Here is a 27,674-nt window from a genome sequence, read left to right as displayed (position 1 = left end):
CCGCAGACAGGGTGGCTTCCACCTGGATAGGCACACAAGTTGGGCTGCTTGGTCTCGTGAAAGGATGTCAGCCCCACCATCTGTTTGTCTGGCTTCCAAAGAGAATGAATCTGGCTTTCACCAGGAACAGAGTAACATTTTCCAAGCTCTAGTCAGAGGGGACAACTTCAGATCATCTGCAGTCCTGCTTCCAGCCTTGCCCGGCTCAGCAAAGTGGATGAGGGGATGGGTAACTAAGATCCTGCATTGTTTCAGTTTTATAATTACAGTACTGGGAGATGAAATTCTTGGACCACTTTAGTGTCCTTGCAAAACTGATGCCCTTGTCACTGCCCCCAACTTTCACTGACTTTCTCAGTAAGGAGAAAATGAAATCTGCACTTTTCATAAGAGCTGTGAATTGCATCACTCATATTCCCTGTAAAAGAAACTCTTTTCAGAACAGACTGCCAGACAAAGCTATGTTCCTGCAGAATTAGTAGGCATTCTCCCCACTAATAATGAGCTTCTCTTTTCACTGCCAAGAAGTTGAGGACAAATGTGCTCAGTTACAGCAACTATATCAACCATTAAGAGTTAGTTGCAATTCTTGTCTCTTTTTTTTTCCTCACTCCTCTCATTTTTATCTTATTAACCTTATGGTGTAAAATAATCATCAGTTATTCAAATACTAGTGATAAGCTGATTAATTCTGATATTTCCTATATTTATTATTCAATATGTGGTTGCCATTATGATCAATATGCTGGTACGACAGCATCATTTTATAGTTTTCAAAAAATGAACTAGAAAATCACTCAATCCATGATTTTTTGTGTTTCAAAGTGACTGTTTACAAAAAGTAAAATCTTGCAGTTCCAATCCAACACAAAATTATCTTTTTTCCAAATTATCTCTTTTCCTCTTTTCCCATTACTTCGGGTCAATCAAGGTTTCATTGATGAATGGTGTAAAAAAAACTTCCGATGATTAGCCCAGGACTTAAGAATTGTAAAAAGCATTCACATCAGCACAAACCACAGCATAGCACACTTCTGAAAACTCCTGGCCTCCAATAAGGTCAAATCATTCCACAGGAAGAGAATTTGGGGAACTAACATTTCTGCTCTAACTTCCAGATAGATCAAACATGGCACAGGGGAAAATGAGCATCAAACATAATGTCAAGAAAAAAGAATGATTCAAGTGGTAAAATTTTAGGATTTTTGTGAAGGTCTGTTTTGATTTTGGCACAATTTTTTGGCCCGCTTTATAGGCTGTGGGAGTAAGGTGAGTGATAGAATGTGAAAAACACTTCCAATTTTGCCTTCACTGGTTTCACTTCACAGGTGAACCTTTAGTGGCTTTTATAGAAGGTTAGGGATTATTTTCTTTGGAGTTAAACTACAAAGATATTGGTGAAAAGGGATTCTAGTCATAATCGGCCGTGTAAAGCCACAATAAAGAGAAGCCACTCTACAGAAAGGAACTGTGAGTGCATGGAAAAGTCCTAAACAAATCTCTTGTAGAGATGTTTAATTCAAGGAATATATCATAGCTAGAAAAGATGCATATTTTGGAGGTACCTAGAGAATCAAATACATGGAGATGGAAAGTAGAATGCTAGCAGTTGAGGGAGGGGAATTTCAGTTTTGCAGAGGAAAAGAGTTGTGGATTTGGATAGTGTTGGTTGCACAATAATGTGAATGTACTTAAGGACACAAACTGTACATTTTAAATATGTTAAGATGATAAATTCTCTTATGTGTATTTTACCAGAATTTTAAAACAAAGAAAAAACGAAGGTATATATTCTGTAAAGGTCTTGCAATTAAAAATGAGAAAGACAGTGAAAAGAGAAAATGGAATACAAATTGATTGATAATCTCCAGAGACAATGGGAACTGTTGTAAACAATCTTATAGATAAAATGGACCAGTACTATTGGAGAAAACAAAGTTTCAGAACCAAGATCATGACCTGAGTCATCGAAGCTAATTCTGACCCATCACTGCTCAGCACACAAATGTCCAGTATCCCAATCAGCTGAGTGCACCAAAATGGAACCGTGCACACCAGGGAAAGGGTATACAGAGGCTCCAGTAAGGAGAACCAGCACCCTTTTACATCCACTCTCCTAAACCCAGCAGCTTTCCAGTGCCACACTCAAGTCAGATTCTTTTGCTTTTCTGTCCTTCCTGAGACCTATAGAGTCTGCTCTCCTTCAAAACACAGTTGAGGATAGCCACACAATAAAAATAAAAACAAACAGCTGAGCTCCTACAACGTGTTATGCATAGGTACAATCATTTTCCATGTATCAGCTCATTTTCACCTCACAGAAACCCCATGAGAAAGGTTCTATTGTCTCCTTTTACAGATAGGGAAACTGAGACAGTGAGGCCTCTATTTAAACTAGTCCAAAGCAGCAGCGGCAGACGAACCTCAGAATAAGGCTCTTAACCCTCCAAGTCATCCTGCCTCATAACCTCTGTGATTCCCAACACAAACTTCCAAAGAAAAGGAAATATTAATTTGTTGATCCATCTAAGCATGGCTATTGACACATTCAGCGATTTTTCAATTTGGAAATATATATAATGAGAAAAGAAACATTTTAGGCACAGTTTTCACAATTCCAGGATCCTCCTAGGGTACCAGTAAAAAGAATTATCCAGCCATAAAGAGCAGAGACATTACTTTGTCAACAAAGGTCCATCTAGTCAAGGCTATGGTTTTTCCAGTAGTCATGGATGGATGTGAGAGTTGGACTATAAAGAAAGCTGAGCACAGAAGAATGGATGCTTTTGAACTGTGGTGTTGGAGAAGACTCTTGAGAGTCCCTTGGACTACAAGGAGATCCAACCAGTCCATCCTAAAGGAGATCAGTCCTGGGTGTTCATTGGAAGGACCATGTTGAAGCTGAAACTGCAATACTTTGGCCACCTGATGCAAAGATCTGACTCATTTGAAAAGACTGTGATGCAGGGAAAGATTGAGGGCAGGAGGAGAAGGGGACGACAGCAGATGAGATGGTTGGATGGCATCACCGACTCATGGGTTTGGGAGAGGTGAACTCTGGGAGTTGGTGATGGACAGGGAGGCCTGGTGTCCTGTGGTTCATGGGGTCGCAAAGAGTCAGACTCGACTGAGAGACTGAACTGAACCAAACTGAAAAAGCTGAATAATTCTTAAAATAGTACATTCAGATCTAGAACTTTCAGGAGCAATAATAAAATCTGTATGGGGAAGACAGAAAAGTGGAAACCTGCAGCTACTGATGTTTAACTTCCGGGACAGATTCCCTGTTAACTTCTGGGGACAGAGTCTATGCTTTGCTGTTCTGTCTGTGTCTGCGAAATCACAAAGCTTGTTGTAACACAAGTTGAGTGGGTCGGAGGGGCTGGGGAATCCTGCACAGTTGTTCTTGGAAACATGGATCCCCACGCTTGAGAATTCCCTTGAAGAGAGGTGAGGGCGCTGCAATGGGACGAGCATTCTGGAGAGCCTGACCTCCCCTCTGTATGTGTGTGTGTTAGTCACCCAGTCATGGGACTGCACGACTCTTTTTGACCCCATGGACTATAGCCTGCTAGGCTCCTCTGTCCATGGGATTCTCTAGTCAAGAATACTGAAGTGGGTTTCCATTCCCTTCTCCAGGGGATCTTCCTGACTCAGGGATTGAACCCATATCTCTTGCATTGCAGGCGGATTCTTCACCGTGTGAACCACCAGGGAAGGCCACCTCTCTGTATCAGTTCAGTTCAGTTCAGTTCACTCACTCAGTCATGTCCGGCTCTTTGCAACCCCATGAACTGCAGCACGCCAGGTCTCCCTGTCCATCACCAACTCCCGGAATTTACCCAAACCCAGGTCCATTGAGCTGGTGAAGCCATCCAACCATCTCATCCTCTGTCATCCCCTTCTCCTCTTGCCCTCAATCTTTCCCAGCATCATGGTCTTTTCAAATGAGTCAGCTCTTTGCATCAGGTGGCCAAAGTATTGGAGTTTCAGCTTCAACATCAGTCATGACTGCATGGATCACAGCAAAGTGGAAAATTCTGAAAGAGATGGGAATACCAGACCACCTGACTTGCCTCTTGAGAAACTTGTATGCAGGTCAGGAAACAACAGTTAGAACTAGACATGGAACAACAGACTGGTCCTAAATAGGAAAAGGAGTACGTCAAGGCTGTATATTGTCACCCTGCTTATTTAACTTATATGCAGAGTATATCATGAGCAACCCTGGGCTGGAAGAAGCACAAGCTGGAATCAAGATTGCCGGGAGAAATATCAATAACCTTAGATATGCAGATAACACCATCCTTTTGGCAGAAAGTGAAGAAGAACTAAACAGCCTCTTGATGAGTTGGCTTAAAGCTCAACATTCAGTAAACTAAGATCATGGCATCTGGTCCCCTCTGTGTGCTCCTATGCAAAAGCTCTATACTTCCTCTATTCTACAGCACATTATGACTCACAACTACCATGAAGCCAAGGTCAGATCCCTAAGGCAAAAACCCAGACAGCCTTGTCCCTGGGCCCCTTAGCTCTAGGCAGTGGACCCTGGCATGTCAGAGGCCCTCACTCTGGTACTCCTCCATATGAGGCAGGAGGATGCTCCCGCCTGGAAATCACACCTGCCCTTCTTGACCTAGTAGGACCTCAGAATTTTCTACCCAAAGACCCTTAAGCTCATTCCCGGGGCCTGTGCAGGCCTTTGTGTGGGTCTGTCCTCCAGTTGCAGATGAGCATGTGTCTAGGCACAACTCTGTGTGTGTGTGTGTCTGTGTGTGTGTGTGAGTGTGTGTTGGTGGTGGTGGGAGGGTCCCAGACTGCTGTCTGTGGGGCTGTTGATGAATTCAGCTGTGTAGAACAATGATCTGACTGGGGACCTACAACAAGCCATATGAATGGGAGGAGCTGGCCTAGGTCTTGTTACCTAGGACCCAGAAAACCACCTGGTGGGAGGACATAGTCAAAACATATTTATTGATTAACTAATTGACTAGATGAATGAATAAATTGATCAATCAAGCAATCAATCCATGTATAAACAGTCAATGCCTGTCCTCCATTTCAGGTATCTGCTGGAAAAGATAACTTTGTCAACAGAATGTCTATGGCACACTGAACTGCACATGTACAGATATAATCTACAATAAAAGGAGAGTGGTGACAGAGTGGACTCCAGGGTAGGCTGGCGTAAATAAAAGGTTCAGCAATGCTTTCAAGTCACCAGGCAGTTAAGCTCTAGTAAAGTTCTGTGTGTTTTTTTGTTTTTGTTTGTTTTTGTTTTTTAGGAGAAAGCAATTCCCTGAGAAAATAAATGAGATGGCAAAGAAGTTAAGCCCCAGAGGGCCACCTGGGTTTACCATGAGAGTCAGTGACTCAACCAAAAATAAGACTTTCTCTTAAGAGTTAAATATTATATGCTGGTTCCATAATGACCATTCTTTTTTAAGTTTAAATTTCAAAATACACAAGGAGTCTAAATTATTTTCATTTGTTATGTATATTATGAACATACTGCATCATGTAAACATAAATAAATGGATGTTATTTATCTCAAGGGAGAATTATCTTTTTGGATTATTCAACACAAGCTGTTCACCTATATTCTTCCCCACTCTATTTTTAAAAGACTCGCAAATCTCATATGTCTATCAGTTGCTTTGTGATAAGTTTTGCAAACGACTATCAAAATGTCTAAGATGACTGATAATGTCAATTATTAAAAATACAAATGAAACACCATGAAATATTACAGGATCAGCCCAACACACCCTGATTGTAAATGTGCAAAAGTATATGCAACAGGTGCTTCATTAAACTGGACCTGACACACTGTTCATACCCCTGAAAAATGAACAGCTTATACCATCCATACTACAAGAAGGATAAATCACATCTGAAATTTCACACCAGAATCGCTTTTTGAGTGAAGCTCCATAAATGTAGTTGCAGGGAAAACTGCATTTGATCCACAGGGATATCCATTATTAGCTATTACACAACAGAAAAGGCACAAATCTTCCTCATTAGACCCATGTGTTCATTGGAGATCGAATTTCCCTAATATGATTCTTCTTTCCTGGATTTACACTTGTTGTTGAGCTGATTTGTTCTGCATCTCTCTTCATCTGCTTACATTCACCCTCCATCTCTTCCCTGTCTCTCCTTCCTGCTGGACACATAATAATCCTGCCTCATCAAAGCTCTTCCTTTTTTCCTTTCCAATGATGCTGTCTCTACGATGAATTGATTTCTTACTGTGCAGGAACCAGCACAGTGCTATTTAATTCCATAAAGGTTATTTATTTAAACAAACATCTTAACCTGATGACTTTATGAAAATCATGTCTAGAAATTTACACACTGACAGCCCAAAGAACAACTTTATAAATACTCTCATTTGGAATTCTAAAAGATAGATTTGTAGGGGAAGAAGATACACATGTGTGTGTGTGTATATATATATGTGTGTGTGTGTGTGTGTATATATATATATATATATCTCCTTGTGTCTGTGGATAATAGGGAGATCTAGGCCACCGTGCTAGGGAAGAGTAGTAAACAAGATTCACATGGTCCCTGCCTCCCTGATGGCTTAGACAGAAAAGAATCTGCCTGCAGTTCAGGAGACCCAGGTTTGATTCTTGGGTCAAGAAGATCCCCTGGAGAAGGGAATAGCTACCCACTACAGTATTCTTGCCTGGAGAATCCCACGGAGAGAGGAGCCTGGCGGGCTACAGTCCATGGGGTCCCAAAGAGTTGGACCGAGTGACTAACACTACTTCATACTATAATACAGACTGGTACATAGGCCTGCATTTACTATATTAAGTGACCTATGATGGGGTTGGGAAACACTGGGTTGGAGCTGTAAAAGCACATGGAAGAGACGTATAGCCCAGAGGAAGAGAGGCAGAGGAAGTTAGTCAGAGGCAGGAGCCATGAGAATGGTATTCCTGGCAGAGAGGACAGCCAGTGTGAAGCCTTGGAGGTGAGTGAGACTATAACTCCATAGGGCAATTTAAAACTCAGAGAGACTGCATCATCCAATTAAAGAAAGGGAGAGGAACAAAATGAGACTGGAGAAATGGGCTTAAATTAAAGGGTGCAGGGCTTTTATGGCTTATTAAGAAATTGTGAGATTTTAATATACAAATATAAATGCTGTCTTAATTTAAAACATCAATATTATGTAGAGGGTGGGGGGAGCTAGGAAAGCAGTTCCTAAAATGCATATGGAAAAATTAGCATGTAAGAATAATCCTGAAAATTCTGAAAGTAATTTATGAGTAAGACTAATACAAGTAGAAAATACAAAAATAAATGTGAAACTTCAGAAGATAAAAAGTTTAGTGCTAGTATGTGAACAGACAAACTGATTAACAGAAGAGGATAGATCCCAAAATAAGCCAAAACACAAAGATGATCTTTATACTTAACCATATTAGAATTCATTTAAAATTTAAATATTTAATTTAAAATTGTTATTTTAAATTAGTGAGGGAAAAGTTGAATAATATAATCAATGGTGTCAGGAGATCTGATAGACTGATTAGCTATCTTGAAACAGTTGTTTTTAGTACTTCACCTTTTACATTTTAAAAAGCCAGATAAAGCAATACAAAAGCATGAAATAGTAAAGGTAAAAGAAAAAAAATATAAGAGACTTATTTTATACTCTTATAGAAGGATAGACTCTTTTTAGCCACATTTACAATACAGAAGTCATAAGGAAATCATAAATTTTACTACAAAAACATTTAATTCTATGTTACCAAAAACTATGATCAACATCAGAAGACAAGCAAAACATTAGACAAAGCATAAATTTTCTTACTGCTAAATAGATTTTAGGAATCAATTTTTTGAAAAGGTCACCAATCCAATAGAAAAAGAAAATGCCTAAGGGATATACAGTTCACAGAAAAAGAAGTACAAATGGCTTGTTGTATGTTAGTGGCTCAGTCTTGCCTGACTTTTTGCAACCCCATGGACTCTAGCCCACCAGGCTCCTCTGTCCATGGGATTCTCCAGGCAAGGATACTGGAGTGGTTTGCCGTTTCCTTCTCCAGGGGATCTTCCCAACCCAGGGATCAAACCTGGGTCTCCTGCACTGCAGGCAGATTCTTTACCAACTGAGCTACTTACATATATATATAAAGATTTTTAACAAATCATAATTAAAGAATTGTGAAATAAAGCAATGACGTTACACTAATTCCCAGGAATGTGATTGACAAAGGTCAAAAGTTTTGATAACAAACAGTATCAGCTTGGCTGTAGAAAAACAGGTGCTTCCAGTTTGGGTGGCAGAATAAAACGATGTGATCTTTTTGCAAGACAATTTGGCAATATCTATCAAATTGCAAATGTCATGCAAATGCCCCTGTAATTCAAATTCTAGAAACTTTTCCTATAGATAAAATTATGCAAGTGTGCAAGAACTTGAACACAGGGTGTCCAAGTAAAAATTAGTCAAATGAAATCTACTCCTTCAATGAGTACTGTGTGACTGAAAAAATAAGGTTGCAGTACATATGCTGATGCATACATGCGTGCTAAGTTCCTTCAGTCATATCCAACTATTTGGGACCTTATGGACAGTACCTCGCCGGGTTCGTCTGTCCATAGGATTCTCCAGGCAAGTACACTGGAGTGGATTGCCATGCCCCACTCCAGGGCCTCTTCCTGACCCAGGGATGGAACCCACATCTCCTGTGGCTTCTGCACATTGCAGGCGGTTTCTTGAGTCACCAGGGAAGTCCCACATACGTTGATACAGAAACATTTTTAAGATACACTGTTAAGTAAAAAAATACTAAAATGTAGACAGTTATATACACATATATATGTATACATAAACATACACATATGTATATATATATATATATATACACCCACATATGTGAGTAGACTCACATGCTTGAGTAGACTATTTCTAAAAGCAGGCACACAAACTAAAATCAAAGTTTCTACTGGAGAGAGAGGTAGAGGGATTGGCCAGTTGGAACTCACGATGGGAGGGAGACTAACTTTTCATGATACACTTCTTTATACTGTTTTTATCTCCTAAAACATTCAAATATTAATTTTAAAAAAAGTAATTGTGAATAAAAGTCCATATAATAACGTTAATGCATTTCAAAGAAAAAAATGTGCAAAATCACTTTAAAGACTCAGAAGGGCTCCCAGGCTTGAGCAAGTCTTGGCTAAAGGCGCTAACCTTTCTAAAGAAAGAATGTGTCAATCAGAATCAGTGCTGGGCAGTGAATAAAGGCGAGAGAAAGGAGTGTCCATCCAGGGGACACAGGTCTGGGCCAAAGTACTTCAAGTTCTGCATTCCCCTTTGTAAAGGCTCTCCCATTATGGAGATGGATGCCTCAGGCAAGCTTAACTTAATGCCATTTAACATTTTAAATGCAGAATTAAGTGCCCTTGCTCTAATTCCAAGATCACCAAGCAAGCTTCCAGTTAATAATTTGTTCTCCTTTATAGATCTGCTGGTGTAGAAAGCAACTGTTATGCTGACTGTGTGTCTGAATCTATGTGACAGTTATATGCTTTACTGTATAGCAATATAGTGATAATCTGCTTTTGTTTTAACCTAAAAAACCACAACTTTGGGCTTTATTTTAAGAGACATGGGGAGCCATGGGGTGATTAGAAGCAATGGCATAAGGTCAGCGTTTTAGAAAGCCCACTCCAACATAGCGTGGTATATGGATACAAAGAGGGTGAGACTGCCGACCAGAATGCCACATAGGAAGCTGCAGCATTTTAGGCAAAAAATGATGGTGGTTTTGAATTAACTTTTTGGTTATGTAAGTATTTGTTTGATGTTTCTTTCTCCTCCCAGACTGCAAGCTTGGTAAGGAAAAGAAACCAGGTCAATGTTGCTTGCAACCATATCCCAAGTACTTAGCATGACACAGAGCAGATCCCAGTTAGTATCTGTTGGAAGCAAGAATGAATGAGGGAATCTGGACAGTAGAGATAAAAAGAACTAGACAAATATAAAAAATATTTAGAGAAGTGAATTGGCAAGACGATAACTGAATGAATACAGGGGTTAAGGAGTGGGAGGAGCCAAGGTTTTGCCATGCAAAACAAAACATTTTGACCAAGTGGGCAGTGGCACCATTCATTAAGGTAGAGAACACTGGAAATGGGTTTGGGGTGACCATGATGATTTAATTTGGAAATGTCAAGCGTGATGCACTATGACATATCCAAGAAGGATGTTCAGTAGACAGATGACCCAAAGGTCATCACTATAGTTGATGGGGACAATTATTAGGACATCAGGAGAATGCAGAAGGCAACAGAAGTCATAAGTGAGGGTGACATAGCTCAGGAAGAGAAGCAGCCCTAGGACAAAAGCTGAGGGGACATCATCTTTTATGAGAAAAGCAGAGAAAAGGAAGCCTTTAAGTAAGAAGACTGTCCCCAGCCAGATGGTTAGGGAGAAAATGAGAAAACCTCATTGACACTAAGGCCAAAGAAAAAGAGTGCTTCAGGAGGGAGTGAGAAATGAGGCCAAGTTCTGCTAAGAAGCAAATAAGAGAAGGGCAGAGAAATTTGCCTTTGATTAGTTCTATGAAGGTCTTTGGGATGCAGTGGAGAGCAAGTTTGATAAAGCAGTGGATTGAGATTGGATTCAGAGGGGAGGAAATAGACAAAATGCAGACCAGTCTTCTAAGATCAAGAGTCAAAGAAAGAGAGGAAAGGGCCTAGATTAAAGGGACCTGGAAGGAGAAGAAGGGGACAGAGCTAAAGGAAAATTTTTCTAAGATGGAAGGGACCCAGTCCTGCTTAAATTCTGACACTGACAAGAGGAAGAGATTGAAAATTCAGACAAGAGAGGGCAAGTCATCAACAGAGAAAAGTTAAAGGGGATGGGATCTGTCATAGAGGGGGAGTGATTAGTTTTAGCCAAAGACACTCCTGCCCTTCCTGTGTACTGGAAGGGAAAGGTTGGTTTCAGATACAGGCAGTTTGTTCATATGGATATAAGTGGGTAAAGCCACAAGAACATCACAATATTGACAGAGAAAAAATAACCAAACTCAGCTGGGCTGTTGTCTGTTGTGCAGATTGCTCACATCCAGTCTACATGTCCACGCCTCTCACTATTAACAATGAAAAGTATGCACATTTGGGAGGAAACACTCTTTGTAATTGGTCCCATGTCTGGCTGAAACTGAAAACAATCACCACGTAAATGTAGGTTTTAGCCTCATGTGCACTGACCGTCCTTATCACATTATATTAAAATTAGATCTCTCTCTCTCTCCCACTGTGTATAAGCTACTCAGAGGCTTCTTGCCTCAGTAAAGTACCTAATTTGTCTGTAGCATCACCAGTGTTCTCAATAAACACTAGTTGAACTGAACTAATGTTTGCATGAAGTTTGACTTAGATGACAGGCAGCCCGCATGACGATCAGGAAGCATGTGGTAAACTATTCCGACCAGGAGGAAAATGAAACTTGGTGGAAGCAGAAAGATGAAAGTTGATTTCAGGCAAGCTCCTGCTTAGGGAGTCACGGAAAGTGAAGACTGGCAAAAAAGAAAGCCAATTAGAGATCCTTCTGGAGCAGCAACCACAGAAGGGACCAAGAGTAGACTGAAAAGGTCAGAACACACACACATGGTAGCTCGATGTAAACAGGTGGATTAGCTGATACAGTTGCCTAAAAGTGCAGGTAGACAGTGCATGTTAAAAAAACTGACCTCGAGGAGGGGGTGGGAAATAGCTGTTTCAATGGATGGGAAACCTTGGGAGCACTGCCACACAGGCTGGCAGGGAGAAGGTAACCTGCAAAGCCATCTAACCTGAATCAAAGTGGTGAACCTAGAGAAACTCACAGATAGGACCCTGTTGCTTAAGATACCTAGAGACCTGGAACAAGCTCTGGGTTAGGCCTGGGGAGGAGGCAAGGGTGAATTCCAAAAGAGGAAAGGAAAGACTGGTGCCTGTGGCTGCCTGACTCAGAATCACAGAACTTTCTAGAGATTAGCATCCAGCTAATCCCAACCTTCAGTTTCAGGATTAGGGAACTGGCTGATGACATTAAATGGTTCATCCAGGATCCTGAGTTCTGAAACTATGAGAGTGTGGACTTGAACCCCAACTCCCATCTCCCCATCAGTTACCCAGGGTCCTTTATGCTGCTGCCTCTCTGAGTTGACCTTGGCAGGCCAGTTCTAGTTGGAACCATGGTGGTTGATCCACGGGTTCTGCAATCCAAGACTTCTTCACTGTCCATGAAAGGGGCTTTGCAGCCAACCATCTGCCTGAGCATGTGTGTGCCTGTATGTTGTGGGCAGCATGGACAGGAATAAAAATCATGACCAAGAACAGAAGAAGGAGACTGAAGGGTCACAAAGGGAAAAGGCCAAACCCAGGAGGGCAAGGACAATACGAGGCTGTGCACGTGCTAAGTTGCTTCAGTCGTGTCTGACTCTTTGTGACCCTATGGACTGTATCCTGCCAGGTTCCTCTGTCCATGGTATTCTCCAGGCAAGAATACTGGACTTGGTTGCCATGCCCTTCTCCAGGGGATCTTCCCAACCCAGGGAATGAACTCACGTCTCTTATGTCTTCTGCATCGGCAGGTGGTTCTTTACTACTCACTTAGCAGAGGGGCTGTGAAGTAAGGCTGAAAGCACACCAAAAAGGGTGTGTGGTTTGTATTGGATGGGTTTTCTCTGGCTTTCCAGAGAACTCAGCAGCCATCGTGTCAAGCTCTCTGCCCACCTCAGTTCCCAGGCCTGCACACACATTCCAAGACAAGTGCGCCAAGGCCGAAGAAAGGAAGCTAACTGTCCCCACTGTGAGCCACAGTCAGAGGATTCAGGCCCAGACCCCTCTGCCACTTCACAGCAGGGGACTCCAGGGCACATGAGATAGAAGCAACTTTTTTGGCAAAGATTAGAGTTCACAAGAGCCCACCTTCTTAAACGGCACCGTATTTCAGAGGTCGAAAATCAAAATTCTAATGTCTTTTGGTTTAAATAACACTATTGTAGAACTGTTCGAAAATACCTCACCGGTAATATTTTTTTGTTTCTGTTGAGAACTGATCAAAGAGGACAGACACATGGGTTTCTGAGTAGCTGGGTCGGCTAACCCAGCTCAGAGTCACTGCTCTGAAGCTCACAGATTTCACCTAGAGAAGACCTTCTGTCAGGTCCTCGTTGAGAGAAATGCAGAATGAGTAAAACAAAATTAAAAGCGTGAGTGGGGGTATAATGTACAGCACGGTGACTACAGTCAATACTGTAGTATATTTTTGAAAGTTGCTAAAATAGTAGATTTAAAATTCTCATCACAGGAAAAAAAAAAATATGCTAACTATGTGCGGTGATGGGACTTCCGAGGTGGTGTGGTGGTAAAGAATCTGTCTGCCAATGTGGGAGCCGCAAAAGACTCAGGTTAGACACCTGGGTCGGAAAGATCCCCTGGAGTAGGAAATCGCAACCCACCCCGATATTCCTACCTGAAAAGTTGCATGGACAGAGGAACCTGGCGGGGTATATAGTCCATGGGGTCACAAAGAGCAGAATACAACTGAGAGACTTGCACGCACACACACACACACACATACACTTGGGGTGATAGATGTTAAGTAGATTTATTAAGGTAATCACTTTGTAATATATACAGATAGTGAATAATCATGTAGGCCTGAAACTAATACAACATTGTGTGTCAATTAAATCCCCAAAATGTCTAGATCGTTTAAAGAAGTAAATTTTGTTAGAAAAAATTTTACAAGTCAAGATACTTAAGTCTGAAAGGATCACACCTAGTAGAGTTTTATACCTATATTTATATATTCATAGACACACTGTACACACAAATAGAATTCTAAGGTGTGTGTGTCTGGTCTGTTCAGGAAATTATTGGAATATGAAGATCATAGGAAAGGGTGGGCAATAATAGGTCATTTTTTGCAATAAAAAGAGGGATTCTAAATGATGTATGGTTATCAAAATTTTTATTCTATACTAGAAGATACTATATTCTCCAGGGCACACAAATAATTTACCTCTTAGGAGTACAACAGATTACAAAGGAGAAGATGATGGTAGAAGAGAAAGATACAAGATGAAGCCTCAATCCCCCTCCTTCCCACTGCTGTGCTGTTTAACTTGTGAAAATTTATCTGAATAACTACAGTTCTCCTAAAATTGCCTGTACTCTCAAGGCCAAATCTGAACAGGTGGGTCTGAGCAGACAAAGCCCTAAGCAAGACTCTGCATAAAATTCTTTCCTGAATTACGCTCAGCTTGACCAGAGAACCCCGGGCAAGCCAATCAACCTGACAGTCCCTCTGAGGCTGTCAGGACCTTCCCACCTACTTCAGAGCGAGGTTTTAAACCTAAATAAGCAGATGTCTGTAAAGTGCTCTCCAGGACCCTTGGGGAGAAGCCCTGTGTAAAACCAGAGGTGTGTCTCAGAAGTGTGCTTGTACTAGAAAAGGCTTAGCACAGGCCGTGTACAACGTACAAAATGGTAGCAGAATGAATTCCGAATGGGAGTCAACAACTCTTAAGCTTGCTCACTGGCTCAGCTATCCATCTTGTGGCCATGAGAAGGCAGAGGCAAAGAGAAGGCTGGAAAGAATAGTACTCTCTGGCCACAGGGCTTTCATAGGAGCTAAGACAGACTTTATATACAAGGCTATGGGTTCCTCCACCTATATAACCACCCCTGACTGTGGCAAAGACTCTGGGGCAGCGGCCTGCATTATGCTCTGTCTGCTCTGCCCTCACTCCAATCCTAACCTGCCTGGATGGTCCAGCAGGTGCAAGGTCAGCGTGTTTCATGGCAGCCAACTCATGAAGGCCTTTCTCTGCAGCCTGGCTTTTGTGAAAGTGTTAGAGAAGGGGAAAAGTTAAAATTAAAACAAACAACCACACTCACAGTAAAGTAAACAAAAAAATATATGTTTGCATGCAAAGATCAGGCTATTGCTTTGTGACCAGTAGTTCATGAACTTTTAACTGCTCTGTCTCCAGTAGAGACGGGTTCCCATAGACTTAGCCAGACGAAACTTGTCTGCACATCTCTGATGCTTCTAAATGGTGGGCTGGAGTCAGGTTCAGTCCAAGGAAACAGAACAGAGGGGAGGCCCCCTAGAGGGAAGGTTTTGGCACCACATTTGGATGCTAGCAGGAAGCTTCTAGACCCCATGATGTCTTTAATGTACCATGGCCATAAAAGCAACTCTCTTCTCTGCCCCTCATTCATGCAAGGGGGGTTGAAGCAGAGCATTTCTAAGGCCCCTTCTCCTTCCTTGATCTTGATTTTAAGTGACCCTGTGAACTTGGACTCATCAGCCCAGCACTAACATGCCACCAGTCTTCTTATTATCTCACATTTAAAAAGACATGGATGTACTCTGTAATGACCTATATGGGAAAAGAATCTAAAAAAAATATGGGCATATCATACATACATCAGTTCAGTTCAGTTCAGTCACTCAGTCGTGTCCGACTCTTTGCGACCCCATGGACAGCAGCACACCAGGCCTCCCTGTCCATCACCAACTCCCGGAGTTTACCCAAACTCATGTCCATTGAGTCAGTGACGCCATCCAACCATCTCATCCTCTGTTGTCCCCTTCTCCTCCCGCCTTCAATCTTTCCCAGCATCAGGGTCTTTTCAAATGAGTCAGTTCTTCACATCAGGTGGCCAAAGTATTGGAGTTTCAGCTTCAACATCAGTCCTTCCAATGAAAATTCAGGACTGATTTCCTTTAGGATGACTGGTTGGATCTCCCTGCAGTCCAGGGGACTCTCAAGAGTCTTCTCCAACACCACAGTTCAAAAGCATCCATTCTTCTGTGCTCAGCTTTCTTTATAGTCCAACTCTCACATCCATACCTGACTACTGGAAAAACCATAGCCTTGACTAGATGGACCTTTGTCAGTAAAGTAATGTCTCTGCTGTTTAATATGCTGTCTAGGTTGGTCATAACTTTCCTTCCAAGGAGTAAGCGTCTTTTTAATTTCATGGCTGCAGTCACCATCTGCAGTGATTTTGGAGCCCCCCAAAATAAAGTCTGTCACTGTTTCCACTGTTTCCCCATCTATTTGTGATATATATATGTATATAACAGATTCACTTTGCTGTACACCTGAAACTAACACAGCATTGTAAATCAACTATATTCCAATAAAAAATTATTTTTTAATGATTTAAAAAGACATGGATGGCTTGGAGAATTCAGAGCAGAGGCTGAAAACATGCACACAGGACATAATGACATGGAAGGTCCTCAGATTCTCTCACTGCCGGGCTCTAAGCACCACTCCTTACTTCAGAGCTATGTATAAACTGGACTTTATCAACAACTGAAGCCTTGCGGAGCTTCAGAATCAGGGTACAGGGTGCAAAGCCCTCGGTTTACATCTGACAAGCTCAGACCCAAAAACATTAAGGAGCTGCTTCCAGATCACGTAATTCTAGCTTTCTGCAACATGGGCAGAGCGGGGAGTTGAAATATGGAAGCTTAGTACCTATGTATTATTTTTCTCCCCAGGTTTATAACAACCACAAGCATTCATTCACTCCTTCATCTCTGAGATCAATATTTACCACTTCACAGTCCTTTGGACAGCCCAGAGAGCAAAGCAAATGGTTAGAAGGCATCCTGATTATGTGGGCTCTTTTCCTCTTTTAATAGAGATCAATCAGAAATCAAATATTAAGCTAAAATTATCAGGCCACTGCAGGGCTCAGATCTCTGCCACCTGGGGGTGGGATTTATGTTTTTAAAACTTAGAACAAATAGATTATGAAAATGATCAATCAACTATTAATAACTCAAGGTTCAGATTTTTTTTTCTATCCCTTTCTTTCTCTTACATACACCAAATGAGGGAAAAAATTGCCCTGTCTAAATAACCTCTCCCCTAAATCACCCAACTGATTTGTAAACAATAAGTAAAATCTAAAATTGGCATTGCTATAAGGAGCAGCAGGTTCAGTGCTACATTCTACCCTACTGCTTTGAACCTACAAGAATCTCTCTAGATAAGCAGTAAAGTTAGTTGGATGGATAATGTCAGGGTATAATATTCAATAATGGCTTGATATTGTTTCTTTTCATAACAGGCAGGATGAACAATGAGTTAAAACTGGAGGCACCTGCTTGGTACCAAAGATTTTTTAAAAAGAATAATAAGAAGAAACAAAGCGTAGAAAAAGAAAAGTTAAATTCCCTTTCCCCAGCTAAAGAAAAAGTCTAGGTTTTATACCTTACGACCTAGAGATAGTCAAAGCAATCATGCAGAATGTTCCTGGGGAGAAAGAGACCTCAACTCTCAGCTGTTCAGCCAACTTTTTGACTTAGAAAATGTCTTTACAAGGGAATACTGAAATAACACAAACAGAGGTTTATGGGATAGAAACAGTGAAAGATCTTAAACAAAACTAAACACAGAGCTGGGGAGCTATGACCACATCATCTTAATTTCCCATTACTTGCTTGCAATAATATATAACCCAGGCTCTTCGCTAAACTCTAGTGCTCTGAATTCCCATAAGGAAATATCACTTCTCAGAGAAGAAAAATAATCAAACACATTTTCCTGTATAGTTAATGAGAGGTGATGGAGAGGGAGAGGTGGAAGAAAGTAGGGTCAGAAGGTCACAGGGCCTTTCAATTGTTTTATCCAATGTAATAAAAACTTCCTCAGTGTAGAGATAGAAGGTATGAAACTGAGATTTCAAATGGCTGTGCTGAGCTGAATTGTGTGAATGCCTTCACTAGGAAGAAAGAGTGTTTTTAACTCGTTTGCAAGTTTTATTGAATAATGAATGATGTAATAAGACCGCCTAATTTATTAACAAGTCCAATCTGGTTTATACAACCACAATCAAAACTTAGGCTGTAGTTCTTAAATGCATGTAAAGCACAATTCAAGGTTCTAGAACTCCCAATGGAGGGGCTGAGAAGTAAATATCAGAGTGATAAAATCTGATGCCTTTGAATCCTTCTAAATGCCAGAATTTTTTAGTACAATTAACTGCAGCAGTGGAAAAGCTTACGCAGGTGAGAGAGCCAAAATTAATGTATTAATGACATGACATTACAATTGCTTAACCAAGCCAACAATGAATTGCACACAGAGGCTTGAGCAGCAGAAGCTATAAATCCTATTTAGGTTGTACTAAGAGGAAAAATATTAGATTGGTCTCCAAATATCAATCCCAAATCAGCGAATGTCACCAAAGAAATTTAGAAATAAAAAGTCACTGCTGGTCTTCATAAAATATGGGAAATGTAAAAATCCATGCCCTTTCACAGCCATGTGAATACACTTAACATTTCTGAACAGTACGTTAAAAATGGTTAACGTGGTAGGCAGATTTTATGTCATGTGTTTCTAACCACGATTTTTAAAGATCCATGACCTATTTTATCTTTGAACCGTATCTCTTACCACTGGGTGAGACAGAGCGTGTCTTTTGCAAAGCATTTTGACACATTCTGAAACTTAAATGGCTGATTACATAACTCCAACAACAGACTTTACTCTTGCATCCTGTTTATATGTGACAGTAGTATTGTTTGTAAATTTAACTTAGCACCGCTTTGGGATAATCACCTCCAAATAACAGAAGCTGGCACATTTTGGCAGTGTGATGTTAGGCAGGTGTGATGGACATAGACCTAGACATAGGTCACATCAGTGGGTAAAGAATATGAGACAGATACTGTGAAGGGAAGATTTTTAATAAAACAGGTTCAAACAAGGACTCTGAAAATGAAATGTCAGCATGGCTTAAAACATGCATGTAGAATCAAAAAATAAAATCCTCTCCCTTAATTAGTCTATAGATATATTTTAAAAATATTCTACCATGGCTTCTCTCTGAACCTTAAAAGGCACAGTGATTGTGACTTTTCCCCTGCGTGCTTAGCCACTCAGTCGTGTCCGACTCTTTGCAACCCCATGGACTGTAGCCCGCCAGGCTCTTCTGTCCATGTGGATTCTCCAGGCAATTTCCCCAACATATAGACATTATGGGATTTACTATTTTTAAATGATATAGTAAACTGTTTCAACAAGTTCTAATCACACTTTATTTAGCTACATTAGTCCTACTTTTAAAAAACAGAAACATATAATTTCAGCTAAACTTCATTAAACTAGAACTTTAAAACAGGTTATTTTAGGAATACCATTGGGTCTAATAACAAAGTAAAAAAAAAGAAAAAAGAAAGTGTAATTTGGTTCCAACTGTAGCTGGTATCCACTGGCCAAGAACTGAAAAGCTATTCAAGCAAATATTAATATGTAAGAAAGAGAGCACAGATGGTGTCATATAAGGATGAGAGTGAAACAAGCCCAACCACTGATGTCATTTTGATATCAAAGCAGCAGAATTCAAAATAATTATATGAGTGCTTTCCAAACACAGATTTCAATACATTTTACAGATAAAGACACTGGGGCATAAACTGACGAGGCTCAAATAAAGCTGAGGGAATGAGCAGAGAAAAGTACTTTTTCTCAGAGCTCACCTCTATCAGCTTGACTCCTGTTTTCTAAACTAATTCCCCATTCCTGTACACTGAGCTTAAACACCTCTCCATTCCCTGAATCTCAATGGATTTTCAAATCAGAAGAAGAAAATGAGTAGAAATTAGGAATTATGATTACCATTATTAGATGAATAACTGTGACAAATGCTTTAGTAAATGTAAAAAAAAAAAAAAAGTAAGCCTGAAAATAGGAACCTGCCATCAGATAAAAGGAAACAACAACAATTGTGAGAACTGATATAGGAAAACTCTACTCAAATCTGTTATTAATAATTTCATATCTGTCAGGCAGCTAAGACCACTCAGGCGTAAAATAATATTTTTTAAGGAGAGTTTTCCTCCAATTACGGCCTTAAAAATACCAAACTGAAAAAATAATAATTAGCCCTATGTTTCCTCCTTCATTATCTATCTAGCACCTAATACAGAATTTTAAAACAATCACAAAAGAAAACAACATCTAACTGTTTTCAGGCACTCCTGGTGGTCTCAAAATAGTCTGAAGGGCTCTGAATTCCACATGGCTTCCTCCATTTGACTACTGACACCCCATCTCATGAAAAAGACACAAATCCTGACAAAAGGCCACAGACACTCTGACCAGCCTGGCGAGCCTCTACCAGCCCAAGCCAGGGTCGGCGCGGTCGGGACCCTACCCACCCTTCCTCTCCAGCTCTGCCTGCTGCTCTTCTTGCCAAAAGGATTGCCATCTGAGCATCCTGGATCCAGCCTGACAGCTGGCTGCTCCCGGCACATCTCAGCACTGCTGGGCCAGCACATTTTCCTCTGTTCTGTTGTCATTTCCTTCTGCCTGAGCCCTCTAACAAGAGCATCCCCAACAGGACAAACAGCAGAGGCTGGGAAGGTCTCTTACTTACGTTGAAAAACAGGTTGTCTCGGTCAACAACGTTGGCATAACCAGGGTGTGTGTTATCCATGGGGGGGCGGGGGGAGATGCATGCGCACTCGCCAACCGGAAGGCCACAGCCCAAGCCCTACGTTCAACGCTGCCTATCGTGGTGTCAACAGCCTCAAGTAAACCGGGAGAAACTTTACCTTACAATCCTTTTTATGGATGAATAAAATCTCATGTTAATGAAACATATAAAAGGGCAAAGTTTCTGGCTGGGGGAATCTCTAATAGAGGGAACAGGGGAATGCTAGAGAAAGGACTGGTGAGCCCCTAGCTGGTAACAGATTTGTCACAACGCATCAGACAAGGACAGAAATACACAATTCTGCTTCTCCAATGAACCAGGACACACTCAAGCACTTCCAGGGACATAGGGGTCGCAGGGTGAAGACAGAATTCATCAGAGTATTCCATGCTGCTTTATCATCCAACCTCCTCCTGGGGAACTATTCAATGGGCAATTATCATCATCCAAATGATTTCAAAATTCTATCTCTGGGAAGTCAAGTCCAAATTAAATCAGACCAGGCTTTTAGGCTTCCAAGGATCACATTTTCTCTTTTGAGCCAGTGCATTTCAACACTCAGAACTTCTCCTCTTACAGATTATTTTCAAGGCCATCTCTGGATGCAATCTCCTATGCAAAATCTGATGTATAAAATGAAAAAGGAAATTGGTGAACTCCAACTCTCAGAGAAAGAAGCTAAGGGGGAGACACTCTAACTTCCTTCAGCAGATTTTCAAAAGTTACATATTTTAAACTCCTTTCTCAGAACTATTACTGGAACTGCTCCTAACCCAATATACACAGAGAACCTCATGAAACAAAAATGTCCAAAACTTAAGTTATTGCATATGGAAAGACTAAAGCACACCCAGCAGGGCTTTGAAATATAAAGTGTATAAGAATACTATATAATAGACATCTATTATTTAGAACGTTTTAAACTGTCACACTTCTCCCAGTGTTAACAGCACCAAGGCAGTGAAACAGGTAACTGACACACGGCCCAGCCCTGCACCTCTTCTCTGACTTCTCCCCAGACTTGAGACAACATTCATGCCCAGGAGGGACCCGCCTGGCCAGCCTAGCCCTAGAGGCAAGGAGAGGATGAAGAAGGAAAAGGACCAGGAACTCACATTTCGGTGATGTTCTCGGGATCTGCACTGGTAGACTCCAGCCTGGGAAATGCCACGATGCCAGGAGAAGGATCGCCGCACCAGATCCGAGAGGCACTGCACTTGCAGGATGTGGGACAAGCAAGAGCGGCCCTCCAGAAGCCCATAATCAGCCAGCAGAAGCCCCAGAGCCGCGCCATGGCGGGTCCATGCCACCTGGTCCAGGACGACATTCCTAGCCACCAGTGCCAGCCCGAGTCAGCCTAAGTGCGTGTCGCTGAGCTGTCCCGGCCGGTCTCCCCTGCCCGCGCCGAGTGGCCTTTGCCGCGCTCACCGCTCTCTCCTCTCGGGGCTGGTCTCAGACGCGCAGAACCGAGCGTGTCAGGGGCTGAGCGTGTCCTGTCGGGCGGCACCGTTCACAGTGGCAGGGGCATCTCGGGCCTTCTCACAGGGGGCGCTACCGCCGCTCGGAGCTCCGCGGCGGCCGCCGCTGCATGGCCCAGCGAGCCGAGCACCGGCCCGCGGCGCTCCCGGGATGCTCTGGGGCTCAGGCTTCTGGCTAGACGCGCGCTGCGATCCGGGACGCACCTCGGGGCTGAGGACAAACAGATACGCGTAAGGCTGAGCTCAAGACCCCATACGCCACTAATTGGGGTACTCTCCCTCCGCGCTCGCGTCACCCCCACCGCGAGCCCAGCCGGGATACTGTGGATAGATGAGTGCCCAGCTCCGGCTGGCCCCAGAAATAAACTTGCCCCTCGATGGCACTGACGCCGCGGGGCACCAGTGTGCCCACTCTCTCCCGGTGCCTAAGGCTGAAGGAGGGGAAAATGGGGCAAGGGACAGGATCCCATGGCACCGGCCAGCGATAGGACTCCTTAAAGGGAGGCGCGGAGACTGCCGAGGACGCTGGTTCCGCCACGGGGCCCCCGAATGATGCTGCAGAATCCGCCACGGCCCCTGGGCGCAGGGGGCGCGGGCAGGTGGCGCGGCGCGTCCCACCTGGGGAGCCGCCGCGGCCACCCCAAGGGGGACAGTGAGGGCCGAGACGACGGAGGTCACTATCCGCGCTGCTCACCCCGGCTCCGGCGCCTACCGCCCGCCGGCGGCGCCTGGGTCCAGGCTCCTCCTGCCGCTGGGCACGGAGCTCGAAAAGCTCGAGCGAAGCAGCAAGCGAGGCTCCTGCTCCAACCTAATTCCGGGAGCCGCCGCCGCCGCCGCCGCCGCCGCCGCCTCTGCTACTGCTGGCGAAGTGACGTGAGGGCTGACGCAGAGCAGGGGCAGAAACTCCAGAAAATTAGTCTGAAATCCAAAAACACACACGCTCATACACACACAAACCCATAACACCCTCCAGACAAAAGCAACAGGGAGGGGAGGGGAATCTGGGGGCGAGCGGGGAGGAGGGAGGCATCGGTGCCACTGGCCAGAAGCAGACAGCAGCAGCATGTGGGAGTTCACACACGCGCACACCCGCACACAGCCTGACCGTGTAGACGCGCGCGCCTGTGTGTGCGTGCATTTAGACCCAGGTACCTCTAAGCTGAACCATTCCAAGGCTCTGACACCTCCCAGTCCCTAATTCACACCCAGGTCTCTTCTAAAATTTAGTAGAGGCCGTCTCCTTTTTTGAAATGGAAACCGGGCTCGGTTCAGCTCTGAAAAATGCGCTGATTCTTATTATAGGAATCCTCCCTCCCTTTTCCCTCCCCACTGCATTCTCCTTTCCCATCCTGCCTAAAAGGGAGGATGAGCTATCCTAAAAATAAATAAATATTGTAAACACCGAAACGTGTCCAGCATTGATAACCAAGGATAACCGCCCCCATTCCGGGTCATCTATTTGGGGATCGGTGTTTTCGGAGGGTCTTCCTGTTGGTGCTTTGGCAGAGGGAGGGCAGTCTCCAAATGCAACTCCAGCTCTCTAAACGGCTCTTTTCTCCTATCGTTTTCTGGCATCACCCGCCCGGGAAACAGACACATGTGAGGGGAAGGGAGCGCGCCTGACGCGTATTGGGTTCCCTAAATGCGCGGTAGCAACCCTGGCCTGTCCGATGTGTGGCGCCGCGTCATTTTCCCTCATCCTTCAACCTGGCAGGATGCAGCCATTCCCAGATCTTAGCTTCACTCCCCGCGATGCCCACCCCCACGCGGGGCACCCAGAGCCCTCGTTCCCCTGCCGTACCTTGCACGTTTTCGTGTGTGCGTGGTTGAGAGCGAACGCGTGCCTTGCGCCCGCGCTACCCGGAGCACGACACACATCCAGCTACTGAGAAGCCCAGCGCGGGCAGACCCTGGGGGTCTCACTAGGGACAAACGAGGTGATCCGGGAGGGTCGAGTGACAAACCGTAACTGCTCTGAGGGCGCAGTTAAATGATGGCTGCGGGGCATTCGCAAGCCTTGTCTGAGAATCCGTCTTCCCATTTGCGGCTCGGAGAGTCTCTTTTTCCGCAGTCATTTAAAAGGGAACTGGGAAAATGCACCGCAGTGCCTGACACTTCCGAGGGCTCTGGTGCCCCCGCGCGGGGAGAGAGCGCCCGGCACGCTTGGGAGCACCAACCCACGGCCGCGGCGGCGCCAGGCTCTGCGCGGGGGGCGCTCTCTGGCTCCAGATGCTCAATCGGCGGCGCCCGACGCGTGCGCACCCCTGCCCGACCCGTGAGCGGCTCACCAGCCTTCGCCAGCTTCCTCCCGGGAAAAAGGCTGGCAGACCTCCCCGCGAAAAAGGGCGACGGGGATGGGATCTCTTCCAAAAGATTAGCATGGCCACAAATCTATCCGAAAATGCTGGCGGTGGGTAGGATCGAGAACCCTGAACGCCAAGGTGAATGCTGAGATCTCGGCTATGCCTTAAATATTACAAGGGAACTGAAAGCATTTAATGGGGCTTTCGTACAGACCCTGGGCGCTGAGTGTAAGCGGGAAGCCTCGCGCAACATCCAAATGATCTCTTTGCAGGGCGGGAAGACAAGACCAGTAGGCCTTCCCCTCACCGCCGTCACTCGGCTGTGACATGCCTTGGGTGCTGAACTGGCCAGGCTGAAGTTCATTTCGCAGCTCAGCCCCTGCTGGGTGAAGATGTGCCAAAGTAGAGAAGCCAAGGGCAAAAATGTTTCGGTCCAGGTCATACAATAACACTCCTCCTCGTGTCTTGCCAGTGTTCTTAACGGAGCCGCCCCTGCGGAACACCTGGGGGAAGGGTGTGTACAGAAATACTCACATCTCTCTCACATCTCCACTAGATACCCATTTTTCTCAGAAAAGATCCATTTGCACCCTACTGGCAGTAAAGTGTCAAGGCAACATCCAAAGGACCGCCAGTTTTAGAGTGGTTTGCAGACCAGAAGATTCTAATTATGTTGGAATATTTTTAGAATTTGTATTGTAAGAGATACACAATACTAGTGTATTTAGAGTCTAAATATGCCCCTACCGAATATCTCTTAAAATTAAAACTAGCAGCCCCACTTCTAATCAGCTTTCTGTTCCCACCCTGTTTTTCTATAGTTCTTACCATCTTTTAATAGATAATTTACTTATTATATCATTTATAATTTACATTCATATTATTTCTCTTTCAGTAGAATATGAACTCCATGAAAGCAAGGATCTTTATTTTTTCATTAATATATCTCAAGGATGTATTCGGTATTAAAATATATGTGTGTGTGTTTAATGAAATAAACTGAAGTTGAGTTTCCTCAAACAGGCCAGCTACATTTTCTTAACCTCTAACCCTGCAAGTCTATCTGAATAATTCTCCCTGGACACCTTCCTTTCCATCTCCACAGTCTTTTCTGTGCTGTGGAAACTCACATCAATTCTTGGAGCCTGACTTTCTGTCTTCTATAGTCACCAGGTATGTTCTGGTAGGAGACCAGGGACAGCCTCCCTCTATTTCACACTGGTACTTCAACAGTTTCATGTACAGTGCCTGAAACACACTGGACAATCAATAATGTTTCTTAACTGATAAAAGTACCGATCTACCTCAATTTAAGACCTACAAGATATCAGGGTTTCTCAGACCATGGTTGTATAAGTGATAGTGAACAGTTTTCAGCTGAACAAAATAAAATAGGGATAATTTCTCCCAAATCATGGCATATGAACTCTTCAAGGCAGAGATGGAGACTAAGCATTGCAGACTCTTGTCCATATTGGACCATGATGTTCCTAGAACAGTATTTCTCAGACTATTTTTACCATGTGCTGTGTGCTAAGTTGCTTCAGTTGTGTCCAACTCTGCACGACCCTATGAACTATAGCCCCCAGGCTCCTCTGTCCATGGGATTTTCCAGGCAAGAATACTGGAGTGGGTTGCCATACCCTTCTCCAGGGGATCTTCCCAACCCAGGGATCAAACCCTAGTCTCTTACATCTCCTGCATTGGCAGGTGGGTTCTTTACCACTTGCACCACCTGGGAAGCCCATAGCCTACAGTAAAAAATACCTTTTAGATCACAATCCAATGCACATGTACACATATGCATATGATTAATACAAAAGTTCCGCTAAACAAAATTTGTTTTAATACATGGAATACAGTGATATTTTATTTTCTATTTTATGCCATTTCATTTTCTAGTGCTTGTAATAGCATAATAAGTTGATCTTAACATGCCATACTGGGTGATTAAAACAAAAACAGAAATACCGCCAGTTTCTGCCTCTGACTAAGATGCAGTAATAGAGAACATTTAACCTCCCAACCAAACCAACAACACACTGAACAAAACACCTGAAACAACTTTCAAGAAAGTGGACATAAGGCAGTGAAGGGTGTGGCTCAGGGCAAGGGAACCCAAGCAGAGTCCAACTCTCTGATATAGCTGAAAGTTCAGGGAAATCAAGGAAAGCAGAGTTCCCAAGGACAGAAACAATGAAGAGAGTGATGTAGAGAGAGAGAGCACTCCGGAGGTCTGCAGAAGATCCATCTTAAGTATTCAGTGAAGTGAAGTACTGATTAGCACATGCAGATAATTAAACTACTTGAAAAGATAAAGGGAACAAGGTCAAAGAAACATTCAAAAGGGAAATTGAAAATATGACATATCAGAATTTGTGCTCAGTAAAGCTAGGAGGGTGGGGAAGGCAGATGTTAAACAAATATTTAGAAAAAGAATCTGTAAGATGCCACTAAAGCTTCTTCAAGTATTTAGGAGGAATTTTATAGCCTATGTCTTGATGAAGGTGAAGGAGGAGAGTGAAAAAGTTGGCTTAAAGCTCAACGTTCAGAAAACTAAGATCATGGCATCTGGTCCCATCACTCCATGGGAAATAGATGGGGAAACAGTGGAAACAGTGTCAGACTTTACTTTTTTGGGCTCCAGAATCACTGCTGATGGTGACTGCAGCCATGAAATTAAAAGACGCTTACTACTTGGAAGGAAGGTTATGGCCAACCTAGATAGCATGTTTAAAAGCAGAGACATTACTTTGCCAACAAAAGTCCGTCTAGTCAAGACTATGGTTTTTCCAGTGGTCATGTATGGATGTGAGAGTTGGACGGTGAAGAAAGCTGAGCGCCGCAGAATTGATGCTTTTGAACTGTGGTGTTGGAGAAGACTCTTGAGAGTTTCTTGGACTGCAAGGAGATCCAATCAATCCATCCTAAAAGAGGTCAATCCCGGGTGTTCATTGGAAGGTCTGATGTTGAAGCTGAAGCTCCAATACTTTGGCCACCTCATGCGAAGGGTTGACTCATTGGAAAAGACCCTAATGCTGGGTAGGATTGGGGGCGGGAGGAGAAGGGGACGACAGAGGATGAGATGGTTGGATGGCATCACCGACTCGATGAACATGGGTTTGGGTAAACTCCGGGAGTTGGTGATGGACAGAGAGGCCTGGCATGCTGCAATTCATGGGGTCGCAGAGAGTCGGACACGACTGAGTGACTGAACTGAACTGAACTTATAGCCTATGTCAGGTAGCCTCCTAAATGCCTATGTCAGAAAAGAAATGTCTCTAACCAATGACCTCAATTTCCACCTTAGGAAACCAGAAAAAGAACATATGAAACAAAAAGTAAACAGGGGAGATGAAATAATAAAGATCAGAACAGAAAATAATGCAATTTT

At 43.3% G+C, this 27,674-nt stretch overlaps 1 protein-coding gene across 13 annotated transcripts in view; it reads right to left on the bottom strand.

Annotated features, from left to right (window-relative positions):
* The window catches only part of NTRK2 (neurotrophic receptor tyrosine kinase 2), a 386,793-nt gene extending 363,990 nt beyond the window's left edge, over positions 1–22,803 (bottom strand). For 9 of the 13 annotated variants that reach the window (XR_014062590.1, XM_081521570.1, XM_081521594.1 and 6 more), the window contains exons 1-2: positions 22,672–22,803; positions 21,615–22,188 (exon numbers count right to left, since the gene is read on the bottom strand). Coding sequence is in view for 12 of the 13 variants with exons in the window: in XM_081521570.1 (XP_081377696.1) it covers positions 21,615–21,826 (212 nt within the window). In the remaining variant the exon portion in view is untranslated. Of the gene's footprint in view, positions 1–20,221; positions 20,450–21,614; positions 22,189–22,595 lie in introns of those variants that run through there. The other 4 variants (XM_081521581.1, XM_081521654.1, XM_081521676.1 and 1 more) reach the window with 2 other exon arrangements.
* Positions 22,804–27,674: the final 4,871 nt, after the last annotated feature.

The sequence above is a fragment of the Giraffa tippelskirchi genome, chromosome 1 (genome assembly GCF_054371585.1).
Source record: "Giraffa tippelskirchi isolate mGirTip1 chromosome 1, T2T-mGirTip1v1.2.pri, whole genome shotgun sequence".
Classification (NCBI taxonomy): domain Eukaryota; kingdom Metazoa; phylum Chordata; class Mammalia; order Artiodactyla; family Giraffidae; genus Giraffa; species Giraffa tippelskirchi.
Note: the sequence above shows the minus strand (reverse complement) of the source record. Positions and strands in the feature narration are given on the sequence as shown.